Here is a 23861-nt window from a genome sequence, read left to right as displayed (position 1 = left end):
TAATGTTTATTAAATAGTCATTACTCCATAATACATGCTTGAACTAGACACATGTCGCTTTCCAATGCGCTCCAATCCATCTAGATATTGCTTGAACAAGGTATCTCCAAAAAATCATGGAAAGGAAACATCCCGATGAAGGGAGCGGGCAACCCAATAACCTATCGCCTCACGAACAATATTGTTACTTGCCCAGTTCCGACTCGGATACACACGATGGGCCAACATGACCATAAAAGTATCCGACGCCCGATCAACAACAAGCGTGGTACCAGTAAAGCCTGTATGGCCTCCCGCCAACATATTAGCCATGGGTCCCGAGAAATAACTCTGATTGAGCTCAAATCCGATACTGTGCTCATTACCAGGGAACGCGGTATTGAAATTCGTAAACATCAAGTCTACAGTCTCCGGCTTCAATATCTGTTTGCCGCCATATGTGCCGTTATTCAAGATCATTTGACAGAAGATTGCCACGTCCCCTGCCGTCGAGAAGAGACCAGCGTGCCCGCTCACACCATCAAGGGCGTAGGCATTTTCGTCATGCACTGTTCCTCGCACTGGCTGGGGGCGTTTGGGCTCAGTGTCTCCCAGAACTTCAATCTGATACTCCGTCGGCGCCATGCGCGCGTAGTAGCGGAATGAAGGGGACTGGTTGTTTCCCTCGTTGAAGAAGGTGCTAGTCATGCCGAGCTCACGAGTAAATGAATAGACATACTCCTCAAATGGTGTCTTGGTGACCTTCTCCAGCAAGAAGCGCAGATTCATAAAGTTCAGGTCTGAGTAGGTGTACGTAGACCCAGGAGCATTTTCGAGCTCGTGCTCGATAATAGCGTGGACGCGCTGCTGCATCGTCTTGTAAGGTGCTTCATACAGTCCGGGCAGAGGGTCTGGAGGAAAGCCACTTGTATGGGTCAACAACATCAGAACAGTGATATTGCTTTTCCCATTGACCGCGAACTCGGGAAGGTAGGACGCAACGGTCTTGTCCAAGCTTAGCTTTTCCTCATCAATGGCACGCAGTACGGCTACGGCAGTGAACACTTTAGTCAGACTGGCCATATCGTAGATTGTGTCCATTTTGGCAGGGGTCCATTCGGCGGAAGGGAGTAATGTGCCATTAGAGTCTGCATACAGGTTCGTATGTCCGAAAGCGAAGGCGCTCACAATGGTGGACTTGTGACCGATGATAACGGAACCTCCCGGTTGAATGGGGTGGATTTCATTGTGCGTAGGTGCTCCATAATTGGCAGGAATAGTGTACTGGCTCAAGTTCAGCGGTAGTTGTTGAAGAGGCTCGGCGAGAAGCCCCACTGATTCGGGAGAACCATGCTTGAGGATGCGGTCTGTAGCACTACAAAACGAGCCAAAGTTTGCAAGGAGGCAAATGGCTGAAGATTTGAGTCTCATCATGGAATGAGAATGGTATGAGGAGGCATGACGGTTTTCTGTGGCTTCGGGCCTGCAAATATATACGAGCTTGATTACTGTTATCTAGAGATTGTTATAGATTAAATGCAACTCAGCATAGTAACCATTTCATTATTTCTGGATAAGATCAGCCCCAGAGATGGGGTAACGCTCCACATATAACCCGTGTAACAATCACATTTTCGGGTTATCCCGACATTGGTATACACACCCCGCAAAAGAGAAAATTTTGGCCGGTATAACGTCTAGAGATAGTCCGGATGCTGAAGAACATATGTATGTAATAAAATGTGGAAACGACGGCCAAAATAAAGACACTAAAGTAAATAAATAAATAGATCGAAATTGTGTACAAAAACTAAGCCAAATCTGACGCGGGAACAACATCCGAAATGTCATTCTCCAGTCCCTCGGCCGATATTTCGATGCTATCCAGACGCCTCCGGTCTTTGCCACGGCCGAATTCGACATCAACAAACCGGGCGCTAACGGGGGTAATTGGTTCACTCCCAGTGCCTATAGTAGTGCCATCTGACATAAGATCATCCGACTTCAATTCCCAATTGGCCGCACGAACTCTGGCTCTGCGGCGTTCCGAGTTGATGGTCTCCTTCATGTGGGCGAACGACCGGACTTGATCTGCCGCCCACTTGTCCAAGAGCTCATTTCGAGCTTCGACTTCCAGCTGAAGCTGTTCTTCAAGGCCGGTGTTGACATTTTGAAGACGCTGCATTTCACATTTGGCCCCGTGTAATGATGTGCTGAGGTCTGAGATGCGAACATTGAGAGTCCCAGTCTCTGCTTCGTGCGTTTGAAGCTCACTGGCATTTTGTTCAAGTTTCTCGACGGCTCCTTGATATTCCTTCTCCAAAAGCTCGACCTGAGCCGTCAAGTCGCAAGCCCGAATGCGATTGTGCTCGACTGTTGTCTCCAATTCTCGAATGCGAGACTCAGATTCAGAAGCAGTAGCCTCGGCTGAACAGCGTTTTGAGCGTTCGTGGGCCACTTGTTTCTTGAGTTTAGATATCTGGCGGGTATAGTCCTCCTTTGTAGCCGTGTTCTCCTTTTCAAGATTGTCGATAAGACTTTCGAGACCCTTCACTTCGTAATGATACTTGTCGAGTGCTGTGCTTAATCTGTCAATCCCAACGGCCTGTTCTCGGCCTTCGCGCTCGAGGTCTTGCATTCGCATCCGTGTGTGGAGCATATCGCTCGCGGAAGATGCTATCGAATCCTCGAGACTATTAATTTTGCTTGCAGCTGTCTCGTATCGGTATAGTAAAGCATCGAATTGCCCTCGAAGAGCCTTTTCCCGGCCGAGAGAGCCGTGATGGTAGTGGCGCTCCGTCCCCAGATCTTTTGCCAGTGACTCAACGCGTCTCACCAGCGCACTTAGGGTCGCCTTGCCGTCCTCAAGACTGACATTGGCAGTTTCACCAGGGAGCGCTCGCTCGAGTTCAAGACGAGCTGAGCGGAAGTGGCTCCGCATGTCGGATATAACATCGTCCACGCCGTCCCCAGAGAATCCTAACCTGGAGCATTGTTGAGTGATACCTTCAAGGGCCTCGGTAGCATCTGAAGCACGGGATAGAGCATTTTCCAAGATCTCCATGATATTCTCGAAGAAGTCCGATGGCGGAGAAGACTGACGGAAAAGGCCACTGATGGTAGGATCATTGAACCCTGAGATTCGTGATCGACACGCGTTGAATAAGTTGTTCTTCTCTTGTCTGGCAGTTTCCAGGTCAAGGGACAGGGAGTGAATATCGGATTCTTCCGTATTGACTGCAGTTTGCGTTTGGGTGGCGCGAATTGGCGTCTGGGGTTCGTCGGATAGCATCAAGCTATCAGTGACGGGTGGGTTATGATTCCGAGTACTGCGGAAATCAGGGGAGCTGGACACAATAACGGCACTGTCACTGAACATGAACGTCTCTCCATCCTCGTTTGAAAATAGATTGGTATCATCCAGATTGCGGTTAGAAACCACTGATACTTCTTCGCAAGATCTCGGTGTGTCTGGTGTCATCCAATAGGACTCAGACACCGAGCCTTGGCCCTCAAAGCCCATTCTGCCTCGTCTCATGGCCCTGAGTTCATCTTTCAGGGAATCTCGCTCTTGAAGCAGAGCTCGCATGGTCTTTTCCATTTTGCGCGTCTCCCGCTTTTCGCGCTCAATGTGATTGATTTCATCACTCAATCCGATTCGCCTAATTCTTCTCTGGGTTCGTGTATCCAGGATTTGGCGCAGCGGAGTAAATTGGATCCTTCGCTCGGTGCATGTTTCATCAAATGGTTCCTCCAGGTCATACGACCGCTCAAAGCGTGGTGATGGGGCAGACCTGCGCCGGGATTTGCGGCTAGGTGTGCGATCCCCAGAACTTCTCTCGAACGATGTTCGACGCATCGCTGGAGTCAAGCCGGTTGATCCAATTTCTTCATCATGTAATAACCGAGGACCTGGGTCGGAAAACCGAACCCTTTTTCTTGATTTCTTGGGTGTAACAGATACTGTTTTTTGCTGTTGGTTGAGGCCAGCATCTTCTGGCACTGCTGCCAAGCTCTGCCTAGTCCGGCGTGAGACTGGTGACTGGCTTCTTGAATTTGAGAGCGAGCTCTTCCGTTTCCTTCCCGAGCGAGTGATGTCCATGTTGGAAAGGGGAGTATGTTAGAATAATCAAAGCCAAAACAAAGAAACGATGAACAAAATAAAAGTGCACAGGGATAGGCTTATAAAGAGAATTCTATAGATCACAAATTAAGAAGTAAACAAACAAAGTGGGGCTCTGTAGGCAACAGGCGCCTAGACGCGTTCCTAGATTCATATTTCCTATTCCGGAAATAGTAAACAACATACTTATTTGGGCGATCAGGTGATAGCAGAACATAACTTTGGACGGCTATACGTGATATTTGTATTTAACACATGATAATTCCCTTATGTATATACTTATTCAAAATACTATCTGTTCAATCTAATGATCATTTCATTGGCTGATACTTAGCTACCTAGCGGGAAATGGGAAGTGTATATTGATTGTATAGACCAACCTTGGAAAGCTACCCCAAACTACCACAACACATACCAAACAATCAATGATTCAATGTCTGTTTAGACCAACCCGCCTAGAAATTTCTCAACCTTCTCTAGTGCGTCTGAAATCTTCCTCAATATTATATCCAAATATTCCATACCCACGCTGATTCTGATGGAGTGGCTTGGAATGCCATGAGAATCCAGTGCAGCTTGCTCGGCGAGTGTCAAAGGTTGTGAAAATGGAATTGATAAAGTGAACGCAGTTCCAAAACTAGGACCCTTGCAAACATCTAGTGCATTATAAAAACGAACGGCATTGGCCGGTTCTTTGAAAATGACACACATGAGATGGCCATAACCCCCTCCATGCCGACGATAGCGCTCATATGTGTCTGGTGTGGTAACTGACGGATAGTTGATTCGTTCCACTAAAGAATGAGCTGCAAGTCGCTCCGCAACGGCCTTAGCGTTATGGTTTGTGACTTTTACACGCTCACAGAAATGACGGGAATTTCGACGTAGGACTGCAAGGTTGAGAGGGAAAAATTTTTCTTCGTAGGAATTGGTAAGCTGGTCGCGAAGTTGAACGTAGCGAGATGACCCAGGATGAACAACCACACTGATTTCAGTTAGTTACAATTCATGAAAGATAAACCATATACCGTGAGTCATACCTGCCTGCCAGTACGTCAGAAAACCCGCTATAAATTTTCGTCAGGCTAGTCATGAGAATATCAACGTAGGGCAGAAGGTCTGTATTGATGAATGTGCCAACAGTCTCATCACAAATGATTAGAAAGTCATATTCATCGGCAAGCCGCCTAAGACGATGCATATCAGGTGTAACTAGGGTCGGATTGCCGGGAAGATCGGTCCACAAGGCATTGACACAAGTCCCGGATTTGAGTGATGCTTCGAGTTCGTCAAGCTCCTCCGAAGTGGCATGAGAATATAATTTGAAATCTGACCAGTGGCGCTTGAGAACCGTAGCGGTCTCTCCATAAAGGTAACTGTAATAGTTGTTAGATGATTGCATACCAGTCTGAATCATGTTGAACGGCATACCCAAAACCAACAATACCTGAATCGATCCCAAGGCCAACCAGTGCTCGTGCCACGGAATTGATGGCAGCCATCCCTCCTGGATGTAAGAAGATATCCTCCAAAGAAACACGGCGCTGGCCAGGCTTCTCGGATTGAACCAACCTAGCTATATTTGATTTGATGAAATCTCTCTCGATGATTCCCGACGTGCTTAGCCCCATGGCGTGTTCATTAAGCATTTCAATGGGAGTAGTTGGCAATGTGGAGAATGCTTGGTTGTTTGACTTAGATTGAAGGTAATCAAACCGTCGTAAGCAGAAGTTTGTGTGACGAGTCGAAATACCATCGCCACTATCACGCCAGTAGCTAAATACCACGTCAAAAAGGTCGACCGGATAAATTACTGCATAGAACTGCGCCCATTGGGTTTCAGTAGATGCCTCGCCGGCTTGAAAAAAATGAACAACCGAGAACTCTGTGCAGGAAGATGTCGCTTTGTTCAAATCAGCCGCGCATCGATTTGCGGCTTGTGCGGAGACGAATACCGTACTTGTCATGCCATCGCTTTCAGAGAGGTTTAATCGGGTAAGAACAGCGCGGTTCAATTGCTTGACATTTTCGTTTAGGCAGAATCTAAGGCTTATTAAATCGTTGACTCAACCTTGGAAAGAAAGGCTGCTCTTGGATGTTACCGTGGGTATCCGGATTTCACTTTTAGCAGCACCCAGTCTTCTCCCCTTCCAAAACCGCCTACAGATTCCCAGGTTGGCAAGGAAGGGATAATTGACTGTTGTTTTGATGTGAGAAAATGTTTCTGTTAGAATATACGAGTCAACATCTTACATGGCGTTTATTTGGTGGTATGCGTTCACCAAAAGGTTGACTGTGCAAGATGAGAGGAGCCATTGCTAACGTAGAAGGGAATGGACGAAGTGCAGGATTTATCCTCGGCTTACCTGGATTGATAAATCGATCAATAATCACGTGGTGGACAAAGGTTGCAGTGAAATGAACTCCGTACAAAGTACTTTGTACGGAGTACGAAATACAAGAAAAGCAATGCCCAAATGCCCAGGTGGGTGTTTGGCTTCGAAGGTTAGCTGAGGCGCTTACTTGCACATCAGTGGAGTAGTAGGGGAAATGGGCTAATCACGTTGCAGAGATATTTAGCTAAAGGAACCTTGGAAGATCTCAAGATCCACTTCATGCTTCGCCCATGTCTGTCAGCAGTGGGAGCTGAAATTTACGAGATTATGTATCTATACAGGTAATTATCTTGTCAATCGCTATTCAAAACGAGATAGAATCAGGAGGAACTTCAGGGACTTTTGTTGAACGGAATATCATGCCACTCATGATGTTTCTGGGGCCTTTTAGTGGCCTACTAGGTTTATTCATTCTCTGCTGACCGCGCTCCGAGAGCAAGCCAAGGGGGCTTTTTGACTCTATGTCAGCCGTCCTAGATTGCCTTGCAGGGGTTTATCTGTCAGCAAATCACTCTCGACAAGAGTCAATGTGACTCAGAGTTGTAGGCCTTACCTGGGTACTTTGTATGGGGATTGGATGTTACTCATTATATGGGCGCTTATTGTCAGACGGCAGAGATAGGCCTATAAAGAAAATCTAGTCCCTTGTTATGCATGGAAAAGACAGTCCGTCCTTTTTACCACGCTCACATCTAAAAAGACTATCCAAAAAAGGCCACATAAGCCACCGACTATTCTTATTATGTCCCCATAATACCAACACCTCCCTGCCTACTTTGTAGAGCAAAATATATTGATAAATATAAAAAAAACTAAAAACATACAACAGTGAGGATTCGCTGGTGGTCACCCACCCAACTACTAACTCACCGGCGTGTGGCTTAAGTACGGCTGAGCGGACGGGAAGCCCTGTTTTCCACACCCTATGGTCGTATGTATCATTTTATGTGTGGAAGAGAATGATAGAATATGAGTAATTCGGTTGTATAAAAGTTACCAACCACCTGGGGCGTCTAAAGGGCATCTAAGAAGACCACTGAAAAGACAATGACAAGTCCGCATAAGCGGCCGACTATTCTTGTAGATCATATGTTAAGAACTAAACAAAGCGGGGCTCTAATATCTATAGACAAAATATTAAATAGGCGCCTAGACTTGTGCCTAGATCCATATCGCCTATTCCAGCAATAGTAAACAAGATGCCTCTTTAGGTGATCAGGTGACTTAATTCTTTATGTTTATACTTATCAAGGTATATCGAAAATAGTATGTGTTCAAACTCAATCTCTTCCTAGGCCGATACTTAGCTGTCTCGAGGAGATTGGGAGCTATATGTATTATCAGGGTACATGTATATATATTAGAGCTAACTACCCCACACTGCCACTACAGATACCTTATCAGCTTCTAATGGATAACTCCCAATCGAAACCCTGCAATATGCCAAAGTTGCATTATCGGCAATATTAATCGGACTAAATCACTTTTCTGCTTCGTCTGATCCCCCTCCTTACCTCCGTGTGACTCTAGACCTACATACACGCAGGTACATCCCCCCCCCTCCCCTGGTCTCCCAGTGATGTCATTTTCGATACTCCTCAACCCTATCACTTATCTCTTACAACTCTCAGTGCATTGAAAGCAAAATGACTGCCACTCACTCTACTCGTGTATGTCTAATTATTACCGATAAAATTACTGTGGCTCTATACTAACATTTTGATGTCGCAGGAACAAAGCAACGATAGCCCCAATGACCAGCTTACTCCACCCGCAAATCAATTGTCATTCCCTGGGAAATTGCCTGCCGAGATCATTCAACATATTGCGTCTTATCTCTCAGCTTCAGATCTCGCCTGCCTCGGTGCCACTTGCCGGGCCCTCGCTGATCATGCATCGGATGACTTGCTATGGGCTAACCTGGTGAACAAGAGACTGCCTACGCCTATCCGAAACCCAAGTCCCTTTGAGTCATTTCGTCGTCTCTATCTTGCACACCACCCTTATTGGTTCATTCCTCAGCACAAGATCTGGTTCGCAGATAATGAACACACGGGGATGCTGATCATAGCTCGATATGATGATCGCCGTGGTGTGATTGAAGGATACCCAGTCGTTGCAGAACGCGGTACTCCCCAGTTTCAAATATGGACATCACACCCAGAAGTTATTATACAGTCCTTTGAACCCAATGTACATCTGGCACTGGATGGTCCTATCTTGTCTCTCCGCGACCCTGACCCATCCTCTCGAACAGCCCCAATCCAAAGATTTTTTGCAACAGAGGAACGACACATGTCCATGGTTTCGGATGCGCAGAATATCTACAATTCGCTGTCGGTCTGCGCAGAATTTAGGCCCCGAGTACCTTGGGTCGATCCTACTTTGCTTTGGCCACCACCAACCATCCCGGCTAATGCGCATACAGTTCGTGCTTTGAGGGTCCCACCCCCGGCAATACTGAGCCATTTGTCAGATTTGTCAGAATTGCTTTTCCGCCTCAGGAGGTGGGCAACTCCAGAACTTATGCTGCCGCAAGTGTGTGTAACTTTTTCAACTCTCGATCCCGTCCTTTACACTCCCACTACAGAGAAACCTTACCAGGGAATTTGGGTTGGAGACTACTCAACACATGGGTGTGAATTCCTCCTTGTTCTCCAGAAGGATACGACGGTCTCAGCACACGGTGATGAGAACGAGTGGCAGATAACAGACACCCAGGACGAGGTCGAACACGACAACCAGGAGGATATTGGACAGCGAGGTCCATTGCAAGCTGTCAAGCTTACAGGTGACCATAATGTTCCTCGTGGCCAGTTGTCGTTTGTTGCCCAAGATATTGGCCCCAGAGGCTTGATTGGCGTCGGGATGGAAGAGCCTTTTATCGGCGCTCGAATTGTGCGTTGCCGCGGCCATGTAGCTGGACTTGGGTTCCGTGACGGTAAGCGGCCTTTTAAATAACCCAAAATGATCTTTTCTAACATGTCATTTGCTAGACACCTACATTGACTCCGAACTGATCCTTATTTCTCCCGACCACATGGCTCATTACTGGAAAGAAATGGGTCATGTCTCCTATTACCGCCGTGTGAACATTGATACTCTACTACATAGTTCATAGTTGACTGGCATGTTCTTGTGGTTTTCGTTTTATTTTGTGATTTTTTCCAAAGAAAGCTTTGTTACATACCCCCTGTTCTCATGCTGTATTTACTGATTACTATGCACTGGGTTCCGATATTTTGAAAAAAAAAGAAAAAAAAAACCTTCTAGCAAGGTCTTTGTTCCTCTATCGTATTGCCATGTTGCACTAGTTCGAGTGGAAAGATTCCCATGGTGCATATACAACAGCTCGCTCTTGGGGACCCGTGGAAGGCCAGAAGAATTGATACATTGTCTGTTTTGCCCCAACCACCATAGGGTCGTGAAGATATCCGCAAGATCAGTACGCGTCCTTTGGTGGTAAGCTTGTCGTGTCGCCACTTCAATCGTGCCCCAACACTTCAGCTTCGTGAGGACCAGTACGGGGGGATGCGCAATGGAAACTATCAAACAAGGTCAGTGGAGTCCCAATATTAGCTGAGCAAGAACTTACTTGCTGTGTTCAGCCGGTGCTCTGGACGATCCTCGGGATTCACGTTGTAGACTTCCGTTATTTTGGGATCTGGGATGTGTCACGAGCTATTGTGTGGCCCTGTCATGACACTCACTATATATAACGGAGCCTGGACTATATGAGCATAATGCTCAGATATAGTGGTCTTTTTGGCCTAGTGTGTAGCCCACCAGTCCAGGGGCAGGTTGTAACAGGCCCCATGAGATCGACGTAAACTTTGGTCCCACGGTAATCATAAACCAGTCTGCCATCACCACTGCGGGTGAACCCCGGTTTCTTCAGCAGAAGCTCGCGATAGTCCTTTCAGTGACGATATCAACATGCTGTATATTTGTCAGATCGTTAATTTAAGACTGAGAGATATTAGAAAAAATGTGTATGTAAATCGGCGACTCTGTTGCCCTCCGTTAAGTCTTGTAGCATGACCGATTGACATTTTTTTTCTTTGTCCTTTCCCAAAATGGAGAGATGTTCTCATTTTTCGGATTTTTGAACTATCTGAGTACCACCTAACTAAGTATTTAGTTGGTTAGAAAGTCAGCCACTCTCTGAAGCAACCCACACAACCCTACTTGGTTTCCTTCGCAGTCAGGGCATCACGCATCTCATCTGCGGAGAGAGTTAGTGAGAGATATGGCCGTGGCCGTTGCTCGGCTCGGTAAAGTCTTCCCAGCAGTCTCATTAACTTCCCCTTAGGAATGCCTGGGAGTCCAAAGAAATCGATATGGGCCTTCTTGTCAACAAGCCATTGCAGGATCGTACGGATATCTGTGAGGTCGGTACGCGCCCTAATATGGCTGGCGACTCGCGTCGCCTGATCTGCCTCTTTCCAGGGCAGAAGCTTCGTCAGCAGAAGAATTGAGGGGCGGAGAATTGGCACTATAATCTAGGATTAGTGAGGAATCTAAATTGGCCAAGCAAGAAAGCGTACCCATAGTATTCAACTGGCGTCGTGGATAGTTTGCCGGAGCTACAGTATGGACCCTGGTGGTCCTGGGATTCATGGTCCATGTTACAGCTCCCATAACTTCCAAATCGATATGGACTTTTGTACCACGGTGGTGGTACACCAATCTCTTATCCTCGCTCTTAGTGATCTTCGGGCACTGGAGGAGAAGGCTGCGGCAATTTTTGTCCACGATAAGGTCGATGTCCTATGGTTTTGTTAGATCAAGAGACCTCTTTGAATCAGAAAAAAGCAGAAGGTGGTACCTTTGTTACTCGGCCTCCTCCAAGGATACTTGTGGCATACCCGCCGATGAAGATGTCGGAGATGCTTTCGTCACGCAAGATGTTGGTCAAAGTTGTTGTAGCTGCTGCGTTCAAATGACTGAAGTCGCTTTGAGAAGGCATTGTAGCGGTTGTTGGGGAGGAAGAGAAGAGAGAGAAGAAGAAGAGAAGTGGTCTGGTATTTATAGGACGAGGGGTGGAAGATGCGTAGGGCAAAAAAATCAAAATGATTGCTCTTCAGTTCAGAAGTGAGGGAAAAATAAGAGGGCTGTCACTTCCTGTTATTCACTCTACCCTGTACCTTCCCACTACGCCCCCTGGGTCTTCGTTTATGATAAGAAGCAACGTCTGTCCCCGACCCTGGTTATCATTTCATCCCATCTTGCAACCTTGATTTTACAATTACTAATCATCAACAATGGAATCCGAAGAGACCAAAGAGCTCGCGGGCCCCCCCTGTTGCCTCGCCCATCATTGAGGCAACGCCAAATTTTCTCAAGGAGATTGAAGGACTCTCGGTCCCCCTTCCCACCTCTCCTATCATCGAGCAGATATCAACTTCTGTCGAGGAGACCACGTTGTCTCAACCTACCCAAGTCTCCTTGGAAGAACCAAGCCAACAGACCGAGAAACCAGACGCACAGCTTGTAAAAGCAATACCTCACCAAGAATTTCCCGATTTCGGGATCAAGGAAGCGTTGAAAGCACTTATCGACAACACCATCTCGGTTGTGGAGTATGGGAACCAAGTTCTATACAGATGTGGATATGCAGAGGTTCTGATTGTACGTGATGAAACATTCCATTCCACTCCCCCAGACAGAAATATCCAGCTAACATTGTTTTAGCAGGTCGTGGAGTGGGTTGTACCTGATAAACAGCTGTTGCTTGCTTCACAGGTGTTGCTCGAAAACAACTGGCCCCGCATTCTTTACCACGAGAAAGATTGGAATGGTAGATCTAGAACTGCTGAATACTGGGAAGCTCAATATCTGATGCACGACCTTGATGGTGAGGGCTGGATGCGTGTCCATCTTATTCCCCTGTCGTTGGTTGGTTTCAATCTTAATGACACTGTCGAGGTTCCCTCGAAATTTTCCCACGAGCTCCACCTCCTCACTCCCAAACCTCCTCATTACATGTCATCCTTGATACACCATCTCTTGCAACTCCCGCTTGATCACAATAGCCGACTTCGAGTTGAGAAGGACCTTATGGGGTTTATTTCTGTTTACATCCTCAAAGATGGACCGACTAATACGACCATGTGGAGCTATCTCAATGACCTGGAGAGCAACGAGGATTACCAGAAAAGAGTTGAAGAAGGAGTCCGGTTTATGAAGACATGGGACTGGGGAAAAATTGAAAACAGATACCTGGTCATAGCTGAGCGTGCGGTCCGAGATTGCCGCTACATCAACACGCTGACGAACGTTCATGAAGAGCAAGACACTCCCTGAGTTGATCTTACGAGGTTGCAGGAACATTTGTTGCTGGGTATTGAGATATAGTCTTTGACTGCGTCTCTTTTTCGTTGAAACACCTTTTTCATCTGAACGCTGGGTGGTGACAGGTAGTCCTTTGACTGCGTCTCTTTTTTGTCTGAACTCTCGTTTTCATCCATCCGGATACTCACTTGTTCTCTTCCCCATAGCTTAAGATAGCCATGAATACCATTTTCAGACTGTGCTGTTTCCCCCTAGAATCACTACCCTTCTATAAACTTATTCTACAGCAACAGGAGAAGTGTCAAGGTGCAATATCGGACAATTCTCACAAGGTCTACGGGTATTTTCGAGGGCCATGATGATATGCTTGGCACGTTATATGCGGAGGAGTTTACAACGATGTAGTTCACAGAGAAGTCTCTACCGAAGCTCGCCAGCTGGAGAAATTTCCGACGGATGTTTAATGAATCAACACCCCCTAGTTTAAGGAACTCAATGACAACCCAAGCGTATGTATGCACTGAAAGGATGATCTCGGGTTATCCGGATTGCACGCAGTTGGTAACAGGAATCCTCGCGTGCTTGTGACTTGTGTTCATATTTACAATTAGGATATTCCAAGGATTGTCTGCTAAACCCATAGCTGAATTCGTGTGGTGATATAGAACAGGCAGAAAGCTAAAAGGTATCAAAAAAGCCAAGACGCCATGACCATAAAAACATCAGTCGAAAGTGGAAGCCGGAGCGTAGATAAGAATTGGTCATCATTCGTCAATCCAGCCTTGAAGCATATACTTGTGGCGGCTGGGTGGTTTGAACAGAAACACCGTCCGCAACACAGACTCAATCTGTAGGTACTGATATTGTATCATATTGCCAAGCGTCGAGGCCGAGGCCCAGATTCATGCCGCCAGTCCAACCCCGCGGCGATTTATGCGTCCCCGTAAGTTTCCATGTGTATCACTTGAGAGTCCGCTATCATACACACATCAAATGGCAGATAGTCAAATGATGACAAAGGGATCACCGATCGTCTTCCCGTGTTGAGTATTGCGGCGCCAATCACCGGCGTCGTTCGAACCAGGCAGACGAGCCCATGACAGCCACGGACTGGTCCATCATCCACTCGCCAACGCCAAGGTAGCTGTCAACCCATTTCTTGACATCCTTATTTTCTGTGATCTTGTCTGAATTGAGGCTGGGGCTAGGAAAGTCCCACGCACACACGACCCAACGGGGGTGCGCGAAGGGTAACAGAGTTAGCCAACAGTTCTCCCATGCATATTGAGGGCATCCAAGGCGAGCAACAAACAGAATGGATGATAGCTTGGAAGAAGAGGATCGTGAGGGGTAGGGGTGTATTTACGTTAGGCCCGTGGAGCGCTTGACACCTGCCAGGAAGGCGGAGACTGAGGTTGAAGACACATGTTAATCTATATTCCTAGGTATAACAGAGAATTAGAACTCACAGAGAACCGCATCAAATGCGTAGTGGGTAAGACGGCCGAACTAGATTGCAGCGAAGATCCAAGTCAGTCATGGCATGCTCTATGTTCTGGGGACCTCGGCTGTCCGGGATCAACCAGCAAAGGTCTCTTACCATGATGCCGAGTAGAAAGTATCAACACTGTGGATATTGATTAACTGGTATTCACCAAAAAGCTTGGGAGACAAAAGTAAGAGGAGACCCAAGCTGTCATGGGGACCGCCTAAAGAGCGGTCACGTGTATTTTCACATGACGTCTCTAGAGTGGCTAGAGACAAGGCTGGTGAAATTGGGTACCTGACATAATCTGCAATGTGGCTGGGGCCAGATGGGGCCAAAGTGTCCAGGTTGCCCACTGAGGTGCCCAGATGCGCTAGCCCCGATCCGGTCTATCGATAAGCATTCTCATCCCACCGAAATCCCCTTTCGCCTCTGGGCCCCGGGGGTCTCTGAGCTGGGGCTCGATCAATTGGATATCTGTATTTGTCACATTTATTCGATAGAAGGACTCCAATCTACAGCGCGTAGGCCAGCACGGGGCAATCCTCCGCTTTTTTGCGGTCAACCCAGTCTGGAGTTGATATATAATTTTTTTTCTGCCTAGACTATTTATGCCGCCTCTGCCGACAACTCCAGCTCTCAGTAAATAAAAAAATATAGGTAGCCAAAGAGAAAGAAAGGATACCAGACAGATCCACATATTTCATAGAATTCGTAGATTAATTTGGTATAGATATTGTCTAGTTTCAATAGTATGATCAAAAAAAAAAAGTCTCATGATAGATGGCACCAATACTCACACCGGCGGCCAACATTTTCCCTCCCGCCCCGCACCCATCCGTTTTCTCTTTCCCCTCCATCTCTCTCACCCTTTCTCTTCTACCATCCTCTCTGATTCTCAATTGATCAGAACTACCTTACCCTTTCTAAAATAATTCAACAATTGTTGATCATATCGAAATGGCGGCCACCAACTCCCTCGACCACCTGAGCAACCGCATGAAGCTGGAGTGGCACTCCAAGCTCAACACCGAGATGGTGCCTGCGAAGAACTTCCGCCGCACCTCCATCATTTGTACCATTGGTATGTCAACCCAAGAATAATAACCTCTTCAGATTGATCCTGTCGAAGAAATTGCGATGGAGAAAAAAAACCCCGAATACTAACAGGTAATCGATCAGGTCCCAAGACGAACTCCGCCGAGAAGATCAATGCTCTCCGCACAGGTATGGCAATGAAGTTTCCGATGGAAACGAGCAGCTTTGTTGGGTAGTTAGACTGACATTGGCCATAGTTGGTCTTAACGTTGTTCGCATGAACTTCTCCCACGGATCATACGAGGTCCGTATCTCCAATCAACATCTGATCCAAGACTTTCACTGACTTTGTCTGTAGTACCACCAATCTGTCATTGACAACGCTCGCGAGGCTGCCCGTATCCAGATTGGACGCCCTCTCGCTATTGCCCTTGACACCAAGGGCCCCGAGATCCGTACCGGTAACACCGTCGGTGACAAGGACTACCCCATCAAGCAGGGCACCGTGCTGAACATCACCACCGATGAGGCATACGCCACTGCTTCTGATGATAAGAACATGTAAGAACATTCTCATTGCCAAAAACTGGATTGTTTCAATCGACATTCCTTCCATATACCCGCGTGGCTGAACGAGCTTGACATGTGACGTGGACTGACAAGTGTGTGACGACAGGTACTTGGACTACAAGAACATCACCAATGTGATCACTCCTGGCAAGCTCATTTACGTTGATGATGGTATTCTGTCCTTCGAGGTGCTTGAAGTTGTTGATGAGCAGACCCTTAAGGTCAAGTGCCTGAACGACGGTAACATCTCATCCCGCAAGGGTGTCAACCTCCCCGGCACTGATGTAGACCTTCCCGCTCTCTCGGAGAAGGATATTGCCGATTTGCGATTCGGTGTCAAGAACAAGGTCGATATGGTGTTTGCCTCATTTATCCGTCGCGGCAGCGACATCAAGCACATCCGTTCCATCCTTGGTGAGGATGGCAAGGAGATTCAGATCATCGCCAAGATTGAGAACCAGCAGGGTGTCAACAACTTCGATGAGATTCTCGCCGAGACCGACGGTGTTATGGTCGCCCGTGGTGACCTCGGTATCGAGATCCCCGCCCCCAAGGTTTTCCTTGCCCAGAAGATGATGATCGCCAAGTGCAACATCAAGGGTAAGCCCGTTATCTGTGCCACCCAGATGCTGGAGTCCATGACATACAACCCCCGCCCCACTCGTGCTGAGGTTTCTGATGTCGCCAACGCCGTTCTCGACGGTGCCGACTGTGTCATGCTGTCTGGCGAGACCGCCAAGGGTAACTACCCTTGCGAGGCCGTTAAGATGATGTCCGAGACCTGCTTGCTGGCTGAGGTTGCCATTCCTCACTTCAACGTCTTCGACGAGCTGCGCAACCTCGCCCCTCGCCCCACTGAGACCTCCGAGTCCATTGCCATGGCCGCTGTCAGCGCCAGTCTGGAGCTGAACGCCGGTGCCATCATCGTTCTGACCACCAGGTATGTGCCGGGAAACCCTTTCTGTCCTTTGTATGACGGTCATACTAACAAATCCATAGTGGCAAAACCGCCCGCCTTGTGTCGAAGTACCGTCCCGTCTGCCCCATCCTGATGGTCACTCGCAACGAAACCGCTGCCCGCGTAAGTCCCACTCTCGATAGTTTGAATGTCGTTCTTTGCTGACAATTGTTTCCAGTACTCCCACCTGTACCGCGGTGTGTGGCCATTCTACTTCCCCGAGAGCAAGCCTGACTTCAACGTCAAGATCTGGCAGGAGGATGTCGACCGTCGCCTCAAGTGGGGTATCAACCACGGTCTCAAGCTCGGAATCATCAACAAGGGCGACCCTATCGTCTGCGTCCAGGGATGGCGTGGCGGTATGGGCCACACCAACACCGTTCGTGTGGTGCCCGCCGATGAGAACCTCGGTCTCGCCATGGAGTAAATCTGTAAAGTCAACCAGATAAGCTTTTGATGATCAATGGTCCAGTGTGCTTTTTTAACCGCCGGTGTGCGGATGGGATACATACCTCTTTTTCTTCTCTGTTCTCACTTTTTTTTTTTGCTTTCAAAGCCAAGTTTGTTCTGCGCTGTGTGGTCTGGACCACAGTCTGGAAGGTTAATGCATTGCTCATGTAAATGAAACGAATTTAATTCTTTCCAGTCAAATTAGTGGATTAGTGGGTTAGTAAAGACTAGACAATTCAAATTGAATAGACATGAAACTGGTATTTTGTGTTTGAATTTTTGTAGTGTCGCGCGTTGAGAGTTCGCGATTGTCACAGTAGTCTTGCATTCACATGCCAATGCATAGATTGACTGCTCGAAGTTCATACGGGATTGGAACTAGAATGATCCTCATTCAAGAGAACTCCAGTTGAAAGTAGAAGGGGGAAAAAAATGAACGAACAAAAACCAGATGCGGGGGAGGGACGCAGAGACCCGAGGCAGGCCACCTTTAAAATCCCCCGACACCGAGGCTTGCCCATCTGCCCGAGAGGGTGACGATATCCCCCGGGCACATGCCGCGGACGTATTTTGTGCTTCCCACTCTCTGTAGCAGGGAATGATGCGTTTTTTTCGAAATCGTCTCGACGTCACATTAACGAAAGGAATAAAAAGAGAATTAGAAAAAAAGACAATTAAATTAGTTAAAACAAATTTCGCGGAGCCTTTGCCGTCCCGATCCCGGTTTCAGCCGATGGTTCCAATATTGAGATTAGGTGATATATAGATCTTTGTCATTTCAAGTGGACATTATATGGTCTCTCCGCTAGTAGCGTGGACAGCACCGATATTGCGAGGTGTGGAAACCAAGCTGTTGTTCATGTTTGGTCTAATGCACACCATGTCGCTGTAATAACACTTTCGAACCGAACGCACGTCATTTTTGACTTTCTATATACCGTCCTGTGAATATCAGCTAAAATTCCTTGTCAGTGCATGGATAAATTCAGTGCTACTTCGCAAACCTTGACAACTGCATCATTTGCAAGGTCTGGTATTTGCCGTTTAAAGCCCCTATTATAGCAATCGAACAAGGTGTGCGAGTACATTCAATCGGGGGCAGTCATGCACCTAACTTGGAATCTATTGTTAGTTTCCTCTCTGCGGTCTCAACTAGGCTTCTGAAACAGGTCCACAACACATTTGGTAAGCTGTAAGTAACATGTCGTGCTGACTTTTTATGCTCATATCCTCGCCAGCTGTTGATGTCTTTCCTACACCGGAGGCTCCATGACGAAGCAGCACCAATCCTTTGCCTGCCCCTCGACTATCACGCTTTCATCATTGGCGATAAAAACACATGGCAAAAGATTCGATATATGAGGCAGAGATTTTCGCCAGAATTCGATCTAGCCTATGTTGCTAGCCTCCGTTGGCAACGGAGAAATCGAGCCCGACGGCTAGATAGATAGGACATCACCTAGGACAGTTAGCTACACGCCCTTCTAGGGTTAATATCTTTTGTCTCCTACATTTTCTAGTTCGGATCCGCTAGTACTTGTATAAATTCTGTATAACGTGGTAGTATATCCGTTGTTGGCTGGTCCACATATCCTTAAAATATTAATTTAAATTAACCCTAAAATCCTAAAACATATATACATTCCATGGTTCTGAGTATCAGAACCTCCAATAGCACCTATGCCAATTCACACTCGATCAGACTCTCGACTCCTTTCTGGGCACTCCAAATCTTCGTGATCTTCAGCCCAGCAGATCCCACCAGCTGGTGCCAGTGAGCTTCAGTTCGCTCGGTCGAAGCGAAATCGGCCATCATGATAATATCCAAACTGGTTGTCTCCCAGTATGCGTTGGTGTCAGGGATGACATTCTCGTTAATCAACACCTTGCTGTGTCCTCGCTTCATGACATCCACAAGGCCCTTCAAGATCTTGCGGCAGTTATCGTCTGTCCAGTCGTGGAGGACAGAGTGCATATAGTAAGCACGAGCACCTATAGAAGAAAATATTAACATTGATATAAGTCAAGAGGGGGGCTATAGAAGAGGAAACAATACCCTTGATCGGCTGCTCAGTGAAGAAGTCGTGCTCCATTGCCTCGATTGAGGGGTGCAATTGCCCTGATTTGGCTTGAGCGACCACATCGGGAAGATCCTGGAGTACCAGGCGCCCAGGGGCATCAGACCACTTGCGTCTGAACTCCGAGAGATCGTGGCCCATGCTGCCACCGACGTCGACGAGGAGAACATCATCCTGTGCGACATTGGAGAATAGGCTGGGCACGTCATAGAAACCAACATCCATCCAGCTAGGACGTCCTTGGTGGTAGACAGACATGTGATTGTTAAACTGGCTAGCAGCCTCTGGGTTCTCCTTCATGAACTCGAAGAAGTGGAGATCGGTTCGGAATCCGCGCTGGAAGGCACAGTCCTTGCCGTTGGCTGGGTTGGCATATCCATCCTTCTTGAGTTGGGCAGGCAGAGCAAGTATGCCGGAGGTGATGCAGTTAGTCCTAACCAATGAGTTAGTATTATACCATTTGATTCCAGGTCCACAGGGTCCAGACTTACATGCAAGGGTACGCATCACTGTATCGTTGCAAGCTCAGTGAAATGGAAATTCCGGTGCGGCGGTATTCGTTAGGACCGGTCTCGAGGATAACTCCCATTGCACACAGATGCTTCAGGATCCGAGCTGATCAGATATATGGTTAGTTAGGTGTACCCGACAAGACACAGGGTGAGATGGCAAGCCACATACCAAGAAGCACAGGGTCGGCACATGTGGCATTAGCCAGCTCGGTAGCAGACTTGGGCCTCTCATCCTTGGACAAAATAGCAAAGATTCCCAGGTCAACGGCTGTCTCCACAGAAGCATAAAGAGTAGCCTAGAAAGTCAATATTTAGTTTCCGTCAACGACACAAAGGTGACGCTCTAGGAGCATGCGAACATACCTGGGACCAACAGTATCTGATCATAGCCTCACGCGGGGTCTCAAGTGCATAGACCAGGGATCGAGCGGCTTCCAAGAGTGTTGTCCGATCGGTGTGGTCTTGCAGACTGGCGACTTTGCCAAGGGAGGCAACTTGATCAACCAGGCCAGGAACCAGCTCGGGTGTGTTGGCGGAAGTTGCTACACGGTCGACGAAGGCATCCTGGAGGTCTCCGTTGGTCTGGGAATCTCCATTTGCATGATTTGTGCCGTTCGAGTGGGTGGTTTCACTGAATGTAAGGCTTGCGACGTCGGCCATTGTGGATATAATATAAAGAAACTTGATAGTACAGAAAACGTGGAGTTTGAAACTGTACAAGTCAAAAGTACTTGAGGGATCTTTAAATAAACTACATTCGCTATATATGCATCCCCTTTCCTGGGATAAACCGCAGTTACTGTCTCCTTTTGTTTTAACAAAGATACGCCAGATGAGCAACGGTTGGACCGGGTGTAATCCTGCGGGTCCGCTGTCAGAAAGATCGACCTGGATTAATTCCACTCGGACCATGCGGGCTCCTTGTGTTGCGAAGGTTGGGGGCCAAGGAAGTGGAGACTCGGTAACTGAACGGTGTTCCTATTTGGGCAATCGACTAGCAGATTGTTCTAACGGCTCGCTATCCCGTGTTTGTTTGTACTTAGCACGGAGTAAAAAGTACGGAGTAAGAGGAAATTCAATTAAAATTAGAGCGGATGGACCTTTCCAGGTCCCCGGATGGACCCATCATGGGATGCCTTGGAGGAACTACTGAGTTATTACCTGCCCATCGTGCGTTATAGGTAGTTGATATGCCAAACCCACTTAGTTAGGCTTGAAATCTCCTTATTATGTTTGTGCGAAAGACCCATACTGACTGCATTTTTGTCTTGTGCACAGTGGAGCATGTGCACGTCAAAAGGCAGACGTTTACATATCAGAAAGGCTAAGATTCTAACAGAACCGAGTGAGTGGATTGAAATATATTAAGATCCACATCGGGTCCTGTCAAAACGGGTTAACGGGTTGGTGGCGCATTTCATAGTGGAGGGACTCGACCTCGGCTGCGTCGGAGCACCGGGGTTGAACTCTATATTGAAGGTTTATAATTCACATTTGACGTACTCGGTACTTTTGTCTGATTCAACGTGGGTTTCAGGGAAGGCCCAGCCCCATCTGGCTTGTGAAAACCGCTGACTCTCCTCATATTAGGGCTAGTTTCACGAGATTCTCAAATTCTTGGATTCTTACCTCCGTAGTATATTCTTAGAACAACGTATGATCTTCCATGGCCAAGATATCTATTTGTAAGACTATCTGGGCCAGATGTCAAGACTGACAACCTAATTATTTGATATCAAAGCAGTATGTACTCCGCAACTCTGTGGCTATTTTCGATGTAGCACCGGAGGCCCGTCCGCAAGGGATCATCCGGGACGGAGTACGTCTGCTGTCATTTTAGCGGCATCGCCTAACAGGTTAGTGCGACAAGGGTCCTATACCCCTATCCGAATAAAAGGTGGACTAATACATACTCCGTATGTACCAACAATACTGTAGGTAATCTTAGCCTCGGAGATTAATCGTCGAACAGTGGTATGGTGCCTGTAAAAAAGATGAAAAACACGGCTTGCCAAAATGGGCGATCGTCGCAACCGAAAACCGAAAGAATTCCTGTTTACTGGACCTCTAGGAATAATAGTTATTCGAATAATGGCACACTTAAGTCAATCCCGTCCCTGAATCTATGTATCATTTTTCGTAAATCTTGATATGGTAGTGTTAATTTTAGCAGGCTCCTCTAGGGTTTTATATAACCCAATGGGTCGCATTTTCTCTTGCATTTTCTCGCTTTTTCCACATCAAGCTTAACATAATGGCGGTAACCGCTGAAAATCTTCACGATGACAAGGGGCCTAAGATCCTGGCTGTGCTGTGGACCTTGACTGGACTAACAACCGTCATGGTCATAGCCAGGGTTTACATCCGGTTGAAGTTACTGCGGAATTTTGGTATGGATGATTATTTGATTGTGGCTTCTATGGTAAGAAACCTCGAACTTTGTCTTATCTAGGTGAATCTAATAGGGATTTGTATGCTAGGTACTGGGGCTTGCATACTGCGGAATCTCTACAGCAGGGGTGAGGGTGGGCTATGGAAAACATGCCATGTACTTGAGTATGGACAATCTGGAGATGGCCATTCTACTCAATACAGTCAGCTTTTTGTTTGGGATTCTCTCTTTCACTCTCCCCAAGATCGCTGTGACCTCCATGTTGACCCGGATCTTGAATCCCAAACCTCTGCATAAGACTATATTGTGGATGATGGTTGGAACCGCAGCCGTCGTGTCCATTATCTGCATTCTGATCTTGTTTACAATGTGCGATCCAGCAGAGGCATTGTGGAAGCCCAGGCTTGTGGCAGCAGGCGCCAAGTGCAAGAGTACAACGATGCTTATTGACTATGCTATATTCACTGGAGGTAGGTCTCTCCCTCTTCAAATATCTGCGCCTCACGGAATTAACTTGTGCTCCTAGCTATCTCCGCTCTTGTTGATCTATCTCTGGCCATTTATCCGACCACAGTCTTGTTGAAACTACAAATGTCTCTACGAAAGAGAATTGCCCTATGTTCTGCTTTAGGGCTTGGTTCAATGTAAGCCGATATCGCTCAAACTTATTCCATGCTGCCCAGAAGCTGACCGAAGTGGCAATGAAGTGCTTCTGCGATGGCGATTATCAAATGTACCCAGCTGCATGGACTCGCCGACAAATCCGACTACACATGTAAGTCTTTCTGCTACCCCTATTATCCCTGTACGATCAAAGGCTGACCAAACAAAAGACGGCACTGCCGATCTTGTTATGTGGACTAAGTGAGCACCCTTGTTTGATCTTCTTGTTATGCGATCTAACCGTTTGTTCTCTGTGTAGTATCGAGGCGAACGTCGTCGTTATAGCATCCTGCATTCCCACCTTACAACCACTCCTCGAAGTCATTCTCGGCAAGCGAGCCCTGGGCTCCTACAGTCAAGGAAAGAGCGACCAGTACAAAAACAGCAGCAATTTCCCCTCCTCATTTCATCGCTCCAAGCAGTCAAAAACGCACGACGATCTCGGGTTTACCAACATCGATAACCAAGAGAGTCAAGAAAACATCCTTCCCGCCGATGATCACGGGAAGAAGAGCCATCCTCTAGGACATATCCACCGCAAGGATGATGTGACTGTGGAATACGAACCATCTACACCAAAATCAGGGCCGGGATATACTCCTTGGTAAACATGCATACCGATTTGCCGATGGGCATCGCATTTCTGTGCAAATTAGTGTCCACTGGATGCACACACACACACCTTTGACGGATTTCTTTATCGTGTTTTTTAAATGTATATATTATGTACTACTTATGTCGAACGTTTGGATTAGAAGTTGGGCAATATACTTCTTCCGAATGGATGAAAGCTTTGAATATATTACTTTATAGCATACAAGAGGTGATGAATATGGCTTCTTATCCATGGCTCATCCACATATTCACGTAGGTTTGGCCCAGCGTTTCATATAAAAAGAATGTCATAGCCCAAAGTTTGGAC

The 23861-nt window shown here is 47.2% G+C and overlaps 10 protein-coding genes across 10 annotated transcripts; 4 read left to right on the top strand and 6 right to left on the bottom strand.

The window, feature by feature from the left end:
* Positions 1-114: 114 nt before the first annotated feature.
* On the bottom strand, positions 115-1410 carry N7487_004449 (serine hydrolase domain-containing protein; the record flags this gene model as incomplete). Its single annotated transcript, XM_056872196.1, has 1 exon — positions 115-1410. The coding sequence occupies one exon, from the start codon at positions 1408-1410 to the stop codon at positions 115-117; it is 1296 nt and encodes a 431-aa protein (XP_056729916.1).
* A 379-nt stretch (positions 1411-1789) lies between these two features.
* On the bottom strand, positions 1790-3838 carry N7487_004448 (uncharacterized protein; the record flags this gene model as incomplete). The annotated part of the gene is made up of 1 exon (XM_056872195.1): positions 1790-3838. The coding sequence occupies one exon, from the start codon at positions 3836-3838 to the stop codon at positions 1790-1792; it is 2049 nt and encodes a 682-aa protein (XP_056729915.1).
* A 705-nt stretch (positions 3839-4543) lies between these two features.
* On the bottom strand, positions 4544-6418 carry N7487_004447 (uncharacterized protein; the record flags this gene model as incomplete). Its single annotated transcript, XM_056872194.1, has 5 exons — positions 4544-5087; positions 5143-5478; positions 5507-6145; positions 6205-6299; positions 6356-6418. 5 exons carry the CDS (start codon positions 6416-6418, stop codon positions 4544-4546), a joined length of 1677 nt encoding a protein of 558 aa, XP_056729914.1.
* Positions 6419-8144: 1726 nt separating this feature from the next.
* Positions 8145-9619, top strand: N7487_004446 (uncharacterized protein; the record flags this gene model as incomplete). Its single annotated transcript, XM_056872193.1, has 3 exons — positions 8145-8168; positions 8230-9439; positions 9495-9619. 3 exons carry the CDS (start codon positions 8145-8147, stop codon positions 9617-9619), a joined length of 1359 nt encoding a protein of 452 aa, XP_056729913.1.
* Positions 9620-10682: 1063 nt separating this feature from the next.
* On the bottom strand, positions 10683-11467 carry N7487_004445 (uncharacterized protein; the record flags this gene model as incomplete). Its single annotated transcript, XM_056872192.1, has 3 exons — positions 10683-10993; positions 11046-11268; positions 11327-11467. The coding sequence occupies 3 exons, from the start codon at positions 11465-11467 to the stop codon at positions 10683-10685; spliced, it is 675 nt and encodes a 224-aa protein (XP_056729912.1).
* A 103-nt stretch (positions 11468-11570) lies between these two features.
* Positions 11571-12804, top strand: N7487_004444 (uncharacterized protein; the record flags this gene model as incomplete). Its single annotated transcript, XM_056872191.1, has 3 exons — positions 11571-11690; positions 11776-12129; positions 12196-12804. The coding sequence occupies 3 exons, from the start codon at positions 11571-11573 to the stop codon at positions 12802-12804; spliced, it is 1083 nt and encodes a 360-aa protein (XP_056729911.1).
* A 1001-nt stretch (positions 12805-13805) lies between these two features.
* Positions 13806-14455, bottom strand: N7487_004443 (DUF1748 domain-containing protein). The gene is made up of 4 exons (XM_056872190.1): positions 14393-14455; positions 14262-14301; positions 14159-14201; positions 13806-13990 (listed from the first exon to the last, which is right to left on the bottom strand). The coding sequence occupies exons 1-4, from the start codon at positions 14393-14395 to the stop codon at positions 13855-13857; spliced, it is 222 nt and encodes a 73-aa protein (XP_056729910.1). The 5' UTR covers positions 14396-14455; the 3' UTR covers positions 13806-13854.
* A 783-nt stretch (positions 14456-15238) lies between these two features.
* Positions 15239-17271, top strand: N7487_004442 (pyruvate kinase CDC19; the record flags this gene model as incomplete). The annotated part of the gene is made up of 7 exons (XM_056872189.1): positions 15239-15362; positions 15461-15505; positions 15574-15620; positions 15675-15877; positions 15993-16826; positions 16886-16967; positions 17023-17271. 7 exons carry the CDS (start codon positions 15239-15241, stop codon positions 17269-17271), a joined length of 1584 nt encoding a protein of 527 aa, XP_056729909.1.
* A 1701-nt stretch (positions 17272-18972) lies between these two features.
* On the bottom strand, positions 18973-20544 carry N7487_004441 (uncharacterized protein; the record flags this gene model as incomplete). Its single annotated transcript, XM_056872188.1, has 5 exons — positions 18973-19286; positions 19351-19805; positions 19864-19987; positions 20054-20180; positions 20248-20544. 5 exons carry the CDS (start codon positions 20542-20544, stop codon positions 18973-18975), a joined length of 1317 nt encoding a protein of 438 aa, XP_056729908.1.
* A 1594-nt stretch (positions 20545-22138) lies between these two features.
* N7487_004440 (uncharacterized protein) lies at positions 22139-23547 on the top strand (the record flags this gene model as incomplete). Its single annotated transcript, XM_056872187.1, has 6 exons — positions 22139-22306; positions 22365-22746; positions 22803-22920; positions 22984-23051; positions 23110-23140; positions 23199-23547. The coding sequence occupies 6 exons, from the start codon at positions 22139-22141 to the stop codon at positions 23545-23547; spliced, it is 1116 nt and encodes a 371-aa protein (XP_056729907.1).
* Between the last annotated feature and the right edge of the window lie 314 nt (positions 23548-23861).

The sequence above is a fragment of the Penicillium crustosum genome (assembly GCF_028827405.1).
Source record: "Penicillium crustosum strain IBT 35664 chromosome Unknown utg000002l_segment0_segment0, whole genome shotgun sequence".
NCBI lineage: Eukaryota > Fungi > Ascomycota > Eurotiomycetes > Eurotiales > Aspergillaceae > Penicillium > Penicillium crustosum.
This window is presented reverse-complemented; position numbering and strand designations above follow the sequence as displayed.